Source organism: Tinamus guttatus, unplaced genomic scaffold, assembly GCF_059628265.1.
Source record: "Tinamus guttatus ecotype Peru unplaced genomic scaffold, ASM5962826v1 Tinamus_guttatus_pri_ptg000164l, whole genome shotgun sequence".
Classification (NCBI taxonomy): Eukaryota; Metazoa; Chordata; class Aves; order Tinamiformes; family Tinamidae; genus Tinamus; species Tinamus guttatus.
Genome location: NW_028288698.1, coordinates 61,721 through 79,235, shown reverse-complemented (window position 1 = coordinate 79,235; position 17,515 = coordinate 61,721). Strand labels below are relative to the sequence as shown.

Below are 17,515 nucleotides of genomic sequence, written 5' to 3'. Positions count from 1 at the left end.
CTCCTAGGCCGTGACATAGCTTACACACATACCTGTGTTCCACAGTGTTACACATGAACTCAGACATCTATACCCACAAAATAAGCATTGCTTGAGGTAGTTTGTAATTACCTGATATATCACACTAACTAGCATTAACATGCACAGCAGCATGCTGCTGCTGATGCAAATGAATGGATTCTTAAATACTAATTTCTTCTTTACAAGACAAATTGAAAGTTTTAGAATGTCTCTCTGACCTTTTATATATATATATATATATATAAAATATATATAGACATCTTTATAAATGAAATCAAATACTTCAAAAGAAAAAATAATTACCTGAAATTCCTCAATTTGTGATCACAGAATCACAGAATGATTGAGGTTGGGATCTAGAGATCATCTAGTCCAACCCCCCTGCTCCAGCAGGGACACCTAGAGCACATGGCACAGGGTGGCATCCAGGTGGGTTTGGAAGATCTGCAGAGAAGGAGACTCCACAACCTCTCTGGGCAGCCTGTTCCAGGGCTCTGTCACCCTCACAGGTGAGAAGTTCTTCCTCATATGGAGATGGAATTGCCTGTGTTTCAACTTCTACATACGTGTGATGTATGTGTAGACTCAGGAAGTACAGTATTTACCCTAAATGCAAGTAATTCAAAATTATGCAGGACCAGGAACAGTCGCTCTTCAAAATCACTGGAAGTGCTCACAGCCATTGGTGGGTCGGCTTGGAGGTGCGCGCTCGGGGTATTAGCGGTTACCTAGACTGGGGCGTGTCTCGCGCTGTGGCCGACACTGCCGCCCTCAGAAGCGGAGCGCGGTGCAGAGCTCCCCCATCTGCCTTGGGGATCTTTCATCAGCACCACAACCTCAGCTGCTGACACGTGAAAACCCTATCAGACAACCACATTTTTTTTTTCTTTTTCTTGAAAACTAGTGAAAGCTTTGAAACAAAGTGAGGAAAAGTCATAGGCATTGGACTGTTCCTTCCAGGTGAGATTCTGATTTGTGTTTATTAGTGCTCTGTTTCTTGAGGAGTTACTTCAAATCCAGATCCTCTGACCAGTAATATTACAGCTGTGCCAGAGAACTTGTTTCTGAACAGTTGTTCTTTAACCTGATTATAGATATTGTGTGGGCCACAGATATGTATCATCAGAAAATGGAAGTGGGATACAGCCAAAAGAGATTAAAAACAAGACTCTAATCTGGCACCCTGGGAACAACAGGAACCTGAACATCATCTGTAGTCAACACTGGGTCCCATGGCCCACGTCTGTAACTGGGTTAGGGACAAATGCACAGTAACCTGGGTAGGACATGGACTGTACCTGTAGTACAGTCAGATCTGGCTGCATACTGCCGGCATTTCTAGCCCGTGTCTTAAAATATGTGTTAATGCTTTAATGATAAAATAAATACAGATAAACCCTGTATTTGCATTAAATTGCCAGGTATAGCAGAACTGCATCATTTCATGCTTTCCTATCACCTGTTTTGATTCGTATCTTAAGGAGTTAAGACTTGTGCCACTACTGTAAATTAAAATGAAGATACACTCAGGGTGAAACGTGGAATAAACTCACCTCCTGCCTTCAGGAGCTCCCAGATTTAGCTCCGTTACTGTTATTTTTATTGTACAATGCTCAGTCCAACACTCACTGCTGGCACCTAGCTTTTGATGGACAAAAAAAAAAACAATTCTGAAAGTTTGTTTTAGGTTGATATTAAAACATTTTAAGGATCAAATAAAAAGAAAAGTAAACTTCTGGAATAGCATAAAGCTTCCATTTGGAAATGAACATCTGAAAAGAACTTCTGGAAGTGTTACTTGTATAGAGAAAAGGAGTGATGGAGGTAAAAATAACATATTTCACTGTAATATGTAGACAGATTTCTATTCATTAATTTTAATGATTAATAAGGTCTTGTTTCATATCATCAGTGTTCCTACATTGGTTTAGGATTTCAATGGAAACAGAGCTCATGTGAACTAGGCATAGTACTAGAGCTCATATCAATGAGGCACGCATATTTCACTATTTTCTAGAAGCTAAATATTGCTTTGAGTAGGAAAAATGGTATTCTCTGTATCTCCCTTTTCAATTATTAATGTTTTATATAAAAGTCTTTGTCAAATTTAAGTATATTTGAACATTTTTATAATATAGTAAATGTTGCTGAACGTAACCACTACCTTGTGTGGTGGTATATTGATTTCTAAACTTGTATAAATTTTGGAATTAAAGAAATATTGTGGTTTGGACAATTACTTCAGCTGGTATGATTTTAAATAAAACAAAAGGATTTTGTGATGGAGTGTTTGAATGGGCATCTAAATATATGAGCAAGGGCAAGAAAAGTGTGGAGATGGCATGTTCTAATTACTTATCACTACTTAAGCAGCTCTTAAGACTTTTTTTTTGTAGAAGAGAAATTGAATTCCATCTACAACAGAATTGTAAATCTAGGAGAGGTATATGAACACTGTAGACCACATTTCTTTACATTTGGGAACCAAAGGGCCTGTGTCCCTTTTCCAGGTTTATGCAGAACAATTGCTCTAATGGTAAATCATGGCAGTACTAATATACTGCATCTTATAGATCCAACTGTACCTTAGACACTGGCCTTTAAAGAACATGTATTTTCTGTGGCAGAGTTGAAGTGTACCACAAGTGCCCAGGACTAAGAATCCTTGTGCACATGACTCTTCCCACTCAAGGGTGCAAGGACACACTGAGTTGACTCCAGCAGGGAGGGCTCTATCATCCAACCACCACAGGTGCTGGTGATTAAACTCCAGTAGCATCTTACTAGGGTCCAGTAAAGTCAAGAGGTGATGAGAAGGATTGGGGTCATCTGAAATTAAGTTTTGGTCTTCCTGCTTCTTTTTACTTGGACACAGTGGAACTAAAATTTTGTAGTAGTAATGGAGAGTGTTGACTATCAATAGGCAATGGACTTGTTCTTGGACTTTATCATTTTTATTAGATTAAAAATAGAAACAAGTTGTGCTGAAAGTATCATACTTGAATTTCAATAAACATTCATATTTGCCAATAAAGTAAAACACTTAAAGCTTATGATTTGATTGCCCACTGCCTGCCATGCTGTATAGCTGCTGATAACCATAAAAAAATGGTTATGAAATGTTGCCAGCTTAGAATTGCTGGCACTTATAAAGCTCACTTTCCGCATATATGACTTTCAAAAGGTATGAGGTTTTCGATAATCAATAGCTCCCTTATTTTTTTTTTCAGTTTATGCTGTGTGCATTTTACGTACTAACTATAAAATGAATGTATCTACTTGTGATTTAGTAGCTCAACTTAGAGTGATGGAATATGGTAACTTTTAAGAAGTGACTGATCTGATGGTGCATTTTACACAGGCATGTTGTGACTGTAAGTAACAGTAATTGTTACAAATTAATGAGATAGCTGCTGTTTTTTTCCCTGTACTGTAGTCTATACTCATATACACACATACAAGTACAATCAGTATTGTCATGTGGAAAAAAATGCATTATCTTTTTATGCATTGCATACATTATAGTCATGTTTTGTGTTTTATTTGACAGGTAAAAAATGTGTGCTGCCTAGCTGTACAGTACTGTAGGATACTCAGCTGTGCACAATTCCAAGTGCCTTAGAAAAATGTTTAGCCTTTTGAATTATAGATATATATGAATGAATATATATAAAAATATAAAATGAAGAAAGTTATCTCAATAAAATTGTTCAGAAAATCTTTACAGGAAACATTTTCTTCTTGAATCTGCAGCAAATGCACGGGTATTTATAAGGGAGTACACTGCAGAGAGCAGTTATTTGTTGGAAGGTGGTCTCCAAAGACTGAATTGAAAGTCATTGAATGCAAATGAAGTGAAGGTGCTTAAGCCTTCCTTTTAATCTTGGGGGTCCTTCATACAGACCTGCTGGCTCTCTTGTGGTGGACTTATTAGGTGTGTTGAAGTGCTGATAGCTACATGAAAAATGCAGGTAGCTCAATAGTTCAGAGACTTAGATTATGCCCCCAGTGTCACAAGCAAATCAAGCAATTGATTTATCAGTAAATCAAGCTGTTGTTTTCACTAGCTTCAGCAGAATAACTTGATTGACATGAGAATGGATTCAGTGATTACTGCATTTACAAGGACAATCTTCTGAGACAAGGCAGCCTCCAGCTCTAGTCACAGACGAGAGAGTGTGGATGTCAGTTAACACAGAAAAACTTGAGACGAAAAATGTTGAAGAGGTGAATTTAATTTGTCCTAAAGGAAATAGATGATTAGCAACAAAGCTGAGAGCAAAAGCTAGTTCTTCCAAGTTGTCTGGAGATCATAGAATCATAGAATGCTTAAGGTTGGAAGGGACCTCTAGAGGTCATCTAGTCCAACCCCCCTGCACACGCAGGGTCACCTAGAGCACGTGGCACAGGACTGTGTCCAAGCAGGTTTTGAAGGTCTCCAGAGAAGGAGACTCCACAACCTCTCTGGGCAGCCTGTTCCAGTGCTCTGTTACCCTCACTGTTAAGAAATTTTTCCTTAAGTTCTTGTGGAACTTTTGGTGCTTCAGTTTGTGGCCGTTACCTCTAGTTCTGTCGGTGGCCACTACCGAAAAGAGGCCAGCACCATCCTCCTCACTGCCTCCCTTGAGGTACTTATAGACACTGATCGGATCCCCTCTCAGCCTTCTCTTCTCCAGGCTGAACAGGCCCAGCTCCCTCAGCCTCTCCTCATAGGGCAGATGTTCCAGGCCCCTGATCATCCTTGTAGCCCTGTGCTGGACTCTCTCCAGCAGCTCCACATCCCTCTTGTACAGTGGAGCCCAGAACTGGACAGAGCACTTCAGATGTGGCCTCCCCAGGGCTGAGTAGAGGGGCAGAATCACCTCCCTCGACCTGCTGGAGACGCTCTTCTTAATGCACCCCAGGATCCCATTGGCCTGCTTGGCCTCGAGGGCACACTGCTGCCTCATGGTCCACTTGTTGTCCACCATGACACCCAAGTCCCTCTCTGCAGAACCCAGCCTGTACTGGTGTCTGGGGTTATTTCTCCCCAGGTGCAGGACCTTGCACTTGGAATGTTAAATGAGATGTTAAATGAGATGTGAAAATACAGGGAAATGTAAAATATAGGCAACAGAGATGTTGAATATAGAGAATGAGGGCATTGCTGCTGTTGGGTAGGGGATTGTCCATTCTTCAGTGTGAGAGAGAACCATCTTCCCACCGAGTCCAAGGAGCAGTACCTTGCACCCTGTGTGGTTAGTGCAGGGGCCTGGGGAGCAACGAGGCCTAATTTCCTTTGCAACCCCTCAGAGAAACTCTGAGCACAACCTGTCTGTAACAGCTTGACTATACCAGTGCCACCATCCAGGTTACCCAGCTAAAGGCAGCCCAGCTCTGTCACTGGCTGTGCAGCACAGAGTGCTACCCGCAGGGAATTAATCCTGCTCGATGCAGGGCTGCAAACCCAATCCCAGCACGCAGTTTGGGGGCTGGGAGCTCCCCAGGCTCTGTGGGCTACGAATTAAAACAGCCACCAGGTATTTTTAAGAAGCAAGGGAAAAGGAGGCTTTAGGCTTTTTCTCAGAAATAAGCAGGGATAACTTGAATCCCCTGAGCACAGAAGTCATTGATGGAGATCAGATGATCTCATCCATTTCTTCAGGATTAACATGGTGAACCTCATCTTAAAGTTTCAAGACTTAAGAAAACAATAAAAAGGAAAATGTGTATTATTTTGGAGCTTTAGTGACACCTACTGAAAAAAATACTGAAATTCACTCAAACATGATTAAAGCTCATTACTGTTTTAAGACATAGATATATTTGTGTGGTTAGATATACACTCATAGCATATAGAACAGTTACTTAGTAGTTGTTTCTTAATTACCAATGTTATCTCAAAAGCTATAATTTTTTAAATTGTCGACAGGCACACAGAAGAAATTCCTCCCCTTTTCAGGTTTAAACTTTCTTTGAAACGTAACAAAACCGTTCTACCCAGGAGCCCTAAAACCCCAAGCGCACTTGTTTCGCGGCAAAGAGCGTGCGTTACTGCGCGCCCCTGTGCAGGAGCCCTCCCTGGCACCGCTACCAGTTCATCTGGGGACCGGGACCGGGAGAACCGCCCGCGCGCGCGGAACGAGTCACGCCGTCACGCCCTCGCCTCCTCGCCTCCCCGCCCACCCTGTTCACTGCGCGGGGCTGGCGGCTGCGCACACGCCTTGCCCTTGCCCTCCGCTGGCGGGCGGAACCATTATGCACAGCATTGCGGGGGGTGCCATGCAAGCGTGGGTGCGGAGGGTGGCGGAGGAGCTCTCTTTGCGCATTCAGAGAGACGCTTTCGCATTTATATTCCTTAACCAGGCTGATAAAATTCCTGATACTGCCTTTGTCGTCACTGAGAACAACCAAGCTGCACACAGCCTCCCTTTCCCCCCCGTGGTCAGTGGTTTATCCCAGCACGGCCGGAGCCCGGCCGCGGGGCGGGGCGGTGTGAGGAGGCCGCGCATGCGCGATCGGCCCTCCGCCCCATCATGGTGAGCTGCGTGCTGGGTGCCGTGGGCGGATGTTGTAGCCGTTTAACTGTCACCCACTCTCCCCTTGCGCTCTTCTTCTCGCTCCCCTCGGCCAGTGGTTTGGGCGTGAAATGGGTTCGCGGGGCGGGGGAAGTGAGCCTCGGTGCCAGGGCAGCTGCCGCCGCCTCCTCCGGTGCCGCCTGGCCGGAGCGGCTGCGGCCTGCGCGAGGCCCGCGCGTGCTCCCGGCCCGCATCGCTCCTGGGCTGAGGGCTGCGCCCCGGCCTGCGCCCCGCTGCGCTGCCGGCGTCTTGCTTGTGTCGGCAGTGCGCGAAAAGTTTGCGTGTAGCCGTGGTAATGATGTGTTGTCTGCGTCGCCATAGGCCTCTTATCTTCCCTTTGGTGATTATTCAAAGATTTTAAAGCACGGGATGTTTTTCCTTCTGCCCTCCCCACCTCACTTTTTTTTTTCAATACATAGACGTTTTGACAGTTGATATAGCTTGGGTCTTGAGACTACGTAGCATATAATATTTTATACATTGAAAGAAGATAGGTTAGATTAGCACAAGTTTCTCTGCTGCCTGTATGTGCTATCAGTAAATGCTACTGGATAAACAAGGTCATAAATTATTAAGGTCATAAAGTATTTCAGTAAGATGTGTTAACTTACATGGCCTTTACTCGTGTAAGTTTTTTTGTTGTTGTTCAGAATGTGGGGGGGTGTGTTGCTCAGGTTAATCATTGCATAATGCTGTAGTTGATAATTTTTGGGGTTGAAGGCAGAATCCTTGTGTGGGAGCATCTGTCCAAACAAGTTTCAAGAGGTTGTGTTTTTCCGGATAAATTTCCACTCATCAGTTTCCTGTGCTGCTTTGTTAAAGTTTGTTTCAGGTGTGCGTCAGTATTTAGAAAGTACTTACTTAAGCTTCTTTGAAGGACTGCATGGTAAGGTGCATATGCCATGATCAAGTATTTATTCCACATTGACGTGTTACCATTTTGCAGCTGAACATGGCTGCGTGCACATGAAATGACTGGTGCGCATGAAGGGAGAAGCATTAAGCAAAAAATAACTTGCCTTGTTTCTAAGTAGATGTTTTACGATTTTGTGTTAACACAGCATATTTTAGGCAAAAAATCTTTTGTACATGTATTGATTTTTTTTCTTTTTTTTACTAACAAATAATGAATATTTGCTTTGCTTTACTTTTCTCAGCCTCACAAGAAGAAGAAACCCTTTATAGAGAAGAAGAAAGCTGTAACTTTTCACTTAGTGCACAGAAGTCAGAGGGATCCACTTGCTGCTGATGATACTGCACCCCAGAGAGTGCTGCTGCCTGCACAGAAAGTAAACAATTGCTCTTAGCTTCGAGGTTCAGATCAGAAATGCTGCCGTAGAGAAAAGCAAATACTCAGTGTTACAATTCAGAGCCATGAGAGCAGATACATAAATGCTAGTGTTCAGATGCAGCTTGTTAGTAATTTTTGTCTGCTGCTTTAAGGAGCTGAAACTTGAGTATTATGTTTCTGACCTGTTCATGTATTTGGTCTTCACACATATGCTATGCACACATTCACATTTGAAATCGTTAAGATTCATTTCAGCAGAGGAGTGTAAGTTCTGCAAGTGTTGTGTTGCAAAGCTTTCAGGAAAGATCAGTTGTGTGGAGAGCTAAAACTGTTGCTGAAAGATTGATAGAGATAGAACATCAAATGTCTGTTCCTTTGGCTGACTGCTACACATGCACTTCTAAACAAGTCTTTGTACTCAGTGAGTGTGAAGGTAGGTTGTAAAATAGGCCACAGAGAACTGGGAACAAAGATTATTAAAAGGAAAGTTATGGAGATTGTGGGCTGGGGCAGGAGGGAAAGTTATAGGAGATATGATAGTTGTGAATTACTGCCTGCTGGATGGAAGAATGACCAGTTGGCCATAGGGATATGGATATGTTAAAAACAACCACAACAAAAGATCATGTCACCCATCCTAAGAAAAACTTTGGTGGTTTTGCTGCTTATGAAAAAAAAGGTTGTTTAGATTGCTCCTCAGACATTTGACTAAGTGGTCAGAACGTTCTAGTTGATTGTGTGTGAGGATGAGTGGAGAGAGGATTGTCTGTGACTGCTGTGGAGTCAATATAATGCAGAGAATTGTTAAAATTGTGCTCAAGTGCTTCACTGCAAACGTGTGGAGCACTGTGCTAGAGGTCCAGTTAGCTTATTGACTGGTTCTTCCTTCTAAAGTACTTTTTTTTTAATTAAGCAGATTTATTCAGTAGAGTTTTAATCAAGGGTTTTCTTTTCAGTACATTTGTACTTCATGCTGAGCCACGCTTTATTACTGTCTTTTCTATTAATTTATTTTCAAAAGACTTCTCTGTGTTGTTTTTTCCTTTAAAAAAAAGAATTTAGGCATTCTGGTGGATTTGTTACTTTTTACTTGCTAATAAGGCTTAAAGGGGCTTAATTTGCTAATTTTTCATTTTGTTTGTTTAACAATTTCAAGGGGCATGAAGAGCAGAGAAAGGAAGAGCAGCGGAAGTATGGAGTGTTCTTTGATGATGACTATGACTATTTGCAGCATCTGAAAGAAGCATCTGGTCCTTCTGAGCTTGTGCCTTCTGTGCGTGGTCACCAAAACAGAATTGTGGTGACAAATGAGGGTCATATAGAGGATGAGATTCAGCAGATTCCAGTAAGTATGGTATTTTTGTTACTTATACTTCTGAGATTAGCGTCCTGTTAGCATGTTTGCCCTATTCCACAGGTGTTGTAGTGGCAGTGGTCTATATACAAATGCTTCTTTTGACCCACAGTCAAAAACTTTCCTAAAATTAAAAGGAAAAGCTGGCAAACCAACATCTTTGGTTTTACAAAATACTGAATTTTTTATTAAAATTGATGGTCTTAGAAGTGCTTCTCAAGCACGATTTGGTGACCCCGTGTATGATACACAATTATTTGAGGTGCATGTTTGTAAGCTTTTTAATAAGCCTTCCAATAAAGGGATATTTTTCCAGTATGCATTAAGATATTTATGAATATCACTATACCTTCTGTACAACTGTTCTCTAAAAAGTTCAGAGATGAAAAAATACTGTTGCTGTTTGTGTAGAATATTCATATGAGGTTAAACACTGTCAGCAATCTATTTACTTTGTAACTTTATTATTCTAGTAATTTTGAGTATTTGACATCAATAAAATAGCAGTTTTCTTACTGTGTAAGTAGCCCCTGCAGAGTTCCTTTTGGTCACATGATATTTTGTTAATATGAAGCTAAATGAAAAACTTAGAAAAATTATTTTGACACCACCATCCCTTTTTTTTCTAATAGGCACCATCTATTAAGCTGCCTTCCTCAGTATTTGCCACAGAGTTTGAAGAGGATGTGGGCTTGTTAAATAAAGCTGCTCCTGTTTCAGGTACCATTAAATCCTTTACCTTCTATAAGTGAGTTGCCTTTTAGATACTAGATTGTGAAAGTCAGAATTACCATCACATTAGTTTTGTTTTGGAATCTGCTTTTACTGTATTAATATTAATTTTATACTTGATTGGTGTGAATTGCATGTGCAGAACGTGATTTTTCACTCCAAATTTTTTGTGGTTTATGTATGGTTTTTCTATGTATCTGTGTTTGCACTAAGGAACACAGTTTGCAGCTATCATAATCTCTTATGCTAGGAATCAAACATCGTAATTCTCCCTGTCCCCAAAGCAATTCTGTGAATTGCAGGAGAGAAATGTTTTTCTGACATTTTGTAATGCTGGGAGTTTTGGGAGGTGAGAGCTTGGTTGATAGTTCATCATATTTTATTCTAGCTTGCGTATTTTTTTTCTGTAATAGTCTCAGTAAAATACTGTTTATATATATATATATTTTTTTTTTGGTCAACTAAGATCTCTTTGCGATGTTCTTCTCTAAATAAGGAAGATTGACCACAGCCTGGTGATTTGCCCTGGTGTACCTCAGAACTATAAATATTAATGAAATGGGGAATTCTGTGCTTGAGGTTTAATCTCTCCTTAGCACAAATTAGAAGTCCAGCTGGTTTGTTTTGTTTTGTTTTGTCTTGGGAATTAGCTTTGTGATGTCACAGCAACTTACATATATTTCTTTAACTTTTTAGGGCCGCGGCTGGATTTTGACCCTGATATTGTTGCAGCTCTTGATGATGATTTTGACTTTGACAATCCAGAAAATATTCTGGAGGATGATTTTGTTCTGCAAGCAAATGAACCAAAAAAAGGGTACATGTTGCTTTATAGGACTATTGATATTAGAAGTAGATAGGAGAGGTTGCTATTTGCAACTTTATGTCCTGTTGTAGTAGGAAGCAAAAGTGATTTGGGATTTCAAACTAAGTACTTGTGTGTTAAGGGGGAAAGAAAGTGTTACTTTGTGTTACATGACTGATGATTTCTTTTTAAAAAAATGTGTTTTTCCTGAACTATTCAAGATAAACTAGGGTTCACTTGTTACCTTGGCCTTAATAACTGTATGTATTCATGCACGTATGCAGGGTGTAGGATCTTGATTCTTATTTACAGCAGATGGTAATCTGTCACAGTGAAAGTAATTCAGGAATATTATTCACCAAGACTAATCTGTATTTACAGTGCCATTAGAAACATTTCATGTGATACTTCACTGAACACTATTTCCTTAGGCCTTCGTACCGCTCTTTTGCTGGAGACAGTTTTTCCCCCTCATGCTTTGATATAAGTGAATGAGAATGTAGTGGATCACAAATTCTTTGGTAGCACTGTTATTGCTAAAATTCTTTGTTAGTTATAGCTAACTTTGGTAACACTGTTACAGCTAAAATTCTTTCTCTTTATTTAGTGGCTTGAGAATAGTTACTTTTTAACTTTGCTGCTCAATATTTAAATTACTTATTACCTAATTGTTTCAGACAACACTGGGCAGAGCTGTAGGAAGACCACTAGTTTCATTATTCTAAAACTTTTCATTATTCTGAAACTGTTTTGCACTTCTGTTCAGTGGTTCAGATGCCGAGGATGAAGATGAATGGGAAGATATGGAAGAGGATGGTGATAAAAAGGACGGTTGTAGTAGTGATGAAGATTGTGATTCAGAAGGTCCTTTATCAGAAGATGGAGTTAATGGACAGATGAGAGAGTTTCTTTTCATGCAAGAAGAAACCAGGAGTCGTTTCACAGAATATTCTATGACGTCTTCAGTAATGAGAAGGAATGAACAATTAACCTTATTGGATGACAGATTTGAGAAGGTGAGGCAGCTCAGGAGTATGAATATGAACTTACTAAATTTAAGGGTGTGAAATGCCGTTCTTTAGCTTTTGAGTCCTCTTTTAAGGTGGTGTCTTGTAGGCCTGCACAAATTCCAACTGCCTTCTAACCTAACCTAACTACCTCAGGATATCAAATAGTTTTTTGTTTTATGTTTTGTATAAGTGTGTTACATTTAATAGGTTGTAATACTAATTGATAATAAAAGGTGTAACAGTGATATAGTTGAAATACCCTGATAATTTTTCTAGTGACTGTAGTGTGCATTCATAGCCAGTGTCACACTTTCTTCTGAGAGGTTCAGTTCCATGCAGTAAATGAAGTACAGGTTTCCAGTGAAGACTGTGTCTTACCACCATGCCAAGAGTACATTTGCAGAGCGAAGAAGAACAGGGGTAACATAAATTTTTGTCTTAAACAGTGACAGGTTTTTTAAAGTCCACATTGAAATGATGCATCAAAATAAGAAACATCTTGCAGAAGATAACTTACATATTACTAAAAGATAAATCTGTGGCTCTCGTGCTGAAAGAATACTGACTGCAAGGAGTATATTTCCTATTGCAGGGTTTTTGTGTGTTTGTTTTTTGTTGGTTTTGGGTTTTTTTTGAGGGTGGTGGCCTTTTAGCAGGGAAGGGCAAAAGGAAAGAAATATGTAGATCTTTAAGCTATCCAGAAGTTGCATGACAAATACAGTCTAATTATAAATATCCGTTTATTTTAGTTTTTTGAACAATTTGATGAAGATGAAATTGGAGCTTTGGATAATGTGGAATTAGAAGGCTATATTACCACCGACAACACTCGGTTACAGGAAGTCCTGAATGATTACTACAAAGAGAAAGCAAAAAAGTAGGTACTCAGAAATGCTCCTTGCCTAAGTAGTCACAAGCTTCAGTATGTTATTTCCCATATGTCTACCTGAAGATTGCATATTTTAAGAAAATTTCCTACCCTAACATCACAAATATTGCCTATCAGAAACTTCTATAACGCAGATATTTGTTTTGTCATCTGTCCTTCTTGTTTAGATATGCTTTAGGTTATTTTGAAGAGACATATACTAGATACGTATAATAAAAATATTTTTCTAAGTAGCTATCACTGAGCCAAATTTCATGGTTGTTGAATATATTCAGCCAATCAGCAGAGAGCTGCGCTGCCATCCAGAGGGACCTGGACAGACTGGACAACTGGGCGGTGAAAAACCTCATGAAATTCAACAAGGCCAAGTGCAGGGTTCTGCACCTGGGGAGAAATAACTCCAGACACCAGTACAGGCTGGGGACTGACCTTGTGGAGAGCAGCTCTGCAGAAAGGGACCTGGGTGTCATGGTGGACGACAAGCTGTCCATGAGGCAGCAGTGTGCCCGCATGGCCAAGAAGGCCAGTGGGTTCCTGGGATGCATTAAGAAGAGCGTCTCCACCAGGTCGAGGGAGGTGATCCTGCCCCTCTCCTCAGCCCTGGTGAGGCCACATCTGGAGTATTGTGTCCAGTTCTGTGCTCCACAGTACAAGAGGCATGTGGAACTGCTGGAGAGAGTCCAGCACAGGGCTACAAGGATGATCAGGGGCCTGGAACATCTGCCCTATGAGGAGAGGCTGAGGGAGCTGGGCCTGTTCATCCTGGAGAAGAGAAGGCTGAGAGGGGACCTGATCAGTGTCTATAAGTACCTCAAGGGAGGCAGTGAGGAGGATGGTGCTGGCCTCTTTTCAGTGGTGGCCACCGATGAAACTAGAGGTAATGGCCGCAAACTGAAGCACCAAAAGTTCCACCGGAACTTAAGGAAAAATTTCTTAACAGTGTGGGTGACAGAGCACTGGAACAGGCTGCCCAGAGAGGTTGTGGAGTCTCCTTCTCTGGAGATCTTCAAAAGTCCTGTGCCATGTGCTGTAGGTGATCCTGCGTGTGCAGGGGGGTTGGACTAGATGGCCTCTAGATGTCCCTTCCAACCTTAAGCATTCTATGATTCTAAATATTTGTCTGAAGTTTACATTAGAGCTAGCTTGCTTTGTTTGGAGTTTTATTGAGGGGAGACTGGTTTTACAAAATTATACATTTTCAGTAAAAGAGAATTTGGTCTTCCTTTATTTATCTGTCTTTTTCAAATTTTTTCAAAGCTGTGTGAAACTGGATACTCTCGAACCCTCTGAAGATTTAGACTCTTCTGTTAATGAAGAAAGCGAGGAAGAAAAGGAAGAAACAGTAGCTCTAGTTATTGAGGAATCAAAAGAAAAGTGGGATTGTGAATCGATTTTGAGTGAGTACTTTGGAGTTTTCATCTGTTCTCACATCACAAAGTAAATGGTCATTTCAGAACTTTTGGAACAGTACTTCTGAGTTGAATTGTTTATGCTTCTGGTACACAACAGCAGAACAACTTCTTAAAGCTACTGCTTCTATGTAGATATGATAATTCTTGTAATTTTCTATCTTCAAAAGTTAATAGTGCATTTCATAATAAATATTTAATTTTTTAATTTAATTTAATAATTTAATAATATTTAATAATTCTATTTGTAAGCCTGCCTTCACTATTGTTTTTTCAACTGTAGGTACGTATTCGAACTTGTATAATCACCCAAAGCTTATTGAGGAACCATCTAAGGTAAAATCATGAAAATTATTCTCGGTAACAGGCAAGTTTGAGAATGGTTGAGGCAAAAGTGATTCCTTTCTCAACAGATGCCTGCTCCTGAAGTCATTATGTGAAGGAAGGAGGGAGCAGAAAATAGGGTTGGAGCATCTGATGTTATTTCTTCACTGAAGGATTTGGCTTTTCTATTAAAATGAAAAATTAGGAAGGCCTGGCTGTTGAATTTGTAAATCAGAATTTCTGCAATGGGCAGGCAGAAGCTATGGAGTGTCATTTCCCTGTTGTAAATTATATGACAAAGAAAGTATGTTTTACAACCACATTTAACAGTTTTGTTTTGAAAATACTTTTTATTTTTCTACATTTTTAGAGCTACTATTCAGAGCTACTATTCTGGTTCTTGAGTCTTCCAAGACCTTTTGCCATCAATATCAGAACATGGCTTGATGTTTCAGATGTGTGAGATTTTTGAAGGCAACTTTCTTCTTGAAACTGTATCAAGAGGCATTAGATGTGCATTTGTCGCTATTGTATAAAAGGGAGAAAATAGGGGTTTTTTGATCCCAGATTCTGCCTACAAGTGTTTGATTGATATCTTTGTGCTTGACATACATTTTTCTGTGGGGGAAGTCTAGTATGGAAAACTCTACACATTTATTACTGTCAAATCTGAACTGTACGTCATATTTTTACATTCTATATGTAAGATAGCGTGATATGTAATTCTTGGGGAGAAAGAGACTGTGTGTGTGGGGGCATTATACTTACTATATATATTATATTTTAGCCCAAACCAATCAAAATTTCCCAGAAGACTGGAATTCCCTTGCATGTCTTGCCTCAGAGAGGTCTTACAGCTAAGCAAGTTGAACGCATGCAGATGATAAATGACAGTGACCTGCCAAGAGCAGCAACACAGCCACGTTCCAAAAATGAGACCAGAGAGGATCGTAAAGCTAGAAAGCAGGCAATAAAAGAAGAACGAAAGGTAAAATGTACTCATTATTTAAGTGAAACCTTGAAAAATCTGCTATACAATGAGTTCTGTTTGATGAACTTTTTTAAAGCCCATTTGGTTTCTGTCTGGAAATAAGTGGGGAAGTCTTTTCATTCTCAAAGGCTAGTCATTGCTTCTTTTTAAAAAGTAAAAGCTACTGGAAAGGAAATAAACTTTGTAATTTTGTCATTCTGCTTTTCCTTTGGAATTTTTAGGCCTTTTATTGTAGCCACTATTGCATAGATAATAAGGAAATGTAAGGGCTTCTTCCAACATTATGTTGGAAGTAAAGTAACATTTCAGATAACACACAGTGGAAAGAAAGCCTTTGAAGTAAAGGGAAGCAAATCTGATTGGCCTTGCTGATAAATTAGCTGTTTTATACAGGAACAGGTATTGTCAGTAATTAGAGATGATAGTCCTGGAGGTGCACAGATTAATTTGACTATTTTAATCAGTGACCATAAGTTATTGTCCAGGTCACTGCCGTTTTCAGGATCTAGAAGAGTTGATTTGCATGATTTCTCTTTGCACATTAAACCTATTTTGTAATTCTTTTATTAATTGTTTGCACAGGAACGTAGAATGGAGAAGAAAGCCAACAGACTAGCTTTCAAACTGGAGAAAACAAGGCAAGAAAAAGAGCTGCTTAATCTCAAACGGAATGTTCAAGGACTGAAACTGTCTTAATGAAACCAGGGAGCTTTCATGGTGGAAACGTGCTTGCTTTTTTATCTCTATTGAAAAGAGAACTGATACGTTACAGATTTACCAGTCATGCAAAAAAAATTCAGATATTTCCGTAACGAGATCCAGCAACTTGTCCTTCTTTATGAACTGAAGTTATACATTCTGAACTGAAATTTAACGATGTATTAATATTGTTGCTTTTTGTCATAAATCACGAAAACTATTGAGAGTCTGCATTATACTAGATACGTATAATAAAAATATTTTTCTAAGTAGCTATCACTGAACCAAATTTCATGTTTGTTGAATATATTCAGCCAATCAGCAGAATTCTGCAGATTTGTCTTACTTGCACTCTTCTATAAAGTTATTTATTTGAGTTTCTACAGAGCTGTATGTCCAGTTGTCTTCCTTCCATTATATTGACACTTAGGCAGAGTGCCTTGATCTAGCAGTCTCATAATTCAACGAGTTTTCATCCCTTTGTGTTTCTGTAGTCGGTTACTTATTGTTTGGGTGGCATTATAAAAGAGAATAGATAGTGCTGGACAAGAAAATCGTTGGAGTTAGTTTTGCAGTTGTAGTAGGCAATGACCGCTCTTTACCATGGAAAGGAACGTTATTGCAAGTAGTCAGTAGTCAAGTGAATCTTTTGTGGAAGAAAATGTGATAAAACAGCACCTACTTGGTACAAAAGCTGGAAAAATACCTTCTGGTGCAGAGAGCTATCATCTTGATTTCCCTAAAGTATTATTTGTGAAGCCTTGCATTTTCTGGTTTCACTGAAATACAGATTCACGACCCTCCACAATTGCTGCAAAGACAGCTTTCTGAAAAGGGGCAGAGAACTTGGTCTGATCCTAAATTTCTGTAGTGTCCACGTGAGTAATTCTGATAGGGACCAGTCCTTTCATTCATCAGACTTATATTCAATCCTTATGAGCCCTCTGTATTCATGAGAGAGACCCTCACCTATAGATTTGAGACTATAGATTGAACATACCTCTGCCCTTGGGTTGAAAGTTAACACTCTCATATGGAGCACTAATCAATGCAGTAGCAGAGTGAATTGACTACTACTAAATTCAAAGCACCTTAAATATTCCTCTTTTGTGAGTACTCAAAAGGTAGGAGCTATTAGAAGGGCTGCTAAGGCATTTTAATGTATAGAAACAATTAAAAGTATCTTTTGTTTGTTTGTTTCTTTGTTTTTTAGTGGAAGAAGGCTTTTGGAGTATCTTTGAGCTGGTGAAGTGAAACAGTTTTGGAAGAATATATGAATAGTTAAGTCCACAAATCTGATATATTCTGAGGAAAACTATTGATACAGTGTTTACATCTAGGCTAAGCCTCCATTTTATCAGAAATGTTACAGATTCAGTGTTAACCAGATGAACTGAAAATGACTGTAGTACTAGGGAGGCAAAGTCTGGGAG

At 39.8% G+C, this 17,515-nt stretch overlaps 1 protein-coding gene across 1 annotated transcript; it reads left to right on the top strand.

Moving 5' to 3' along the window:
• The first annotated feature begins 6,536 nt into the window (after window positions 1–6,536).
• On the top strand, window positions 6,537–16,270 carry LTV1 (LTV1 ribosome biogenesis factor). Its single transcript, XM_088522784.1, has 11 exons — window positions 6,537–6,870; window positions 7,710–7,867; window positions 9,026–9,214; window positions 9,856–9,943; window positions 10,652–10,772; window positions 11,527–11,776; window positions 12,520–12,647; window positions 13,917–14,056; window positions 14,352–14,404; window positions 15,180–15,380; window positions 15,966–16,270. The coding sequence occupies exons 1-11, from the start codon at window positions 6,537–6,539 to the stop codon at window positions 16,077–16,079; spliced, it is 1,776 nt and encodes a 591-aa protein (XP_088378910.1). The 3' UTR covers window positions 16,080–16,270.
• Window positions 16,271–17,515: the final 1,245 nt, after the last annotated feature.

Coding starts and splice junctions, on each gene's coding strand:
- LTV1 (XM_088522784.1), top strand. CDS start 6,537: ATGGTGAGCTGCGTGCTGGGTGCCGTGGGCGGATGTTGTAGCCGTTTA. Junction 9,215..9,855: donor ATGAGATTCAGCAGATTCCA/GTAAGTATGGTA, acceptor TTTTTCTAATAG/GCACCATCTATTAAGCTGCC. Junction 15,381..15,965: donor CAATAAAAGAAGAACGAAAG/GTAAAATGTACT, acceptor TTGTTTGCACAG/GAACGTAGAATGGAGAAGAA.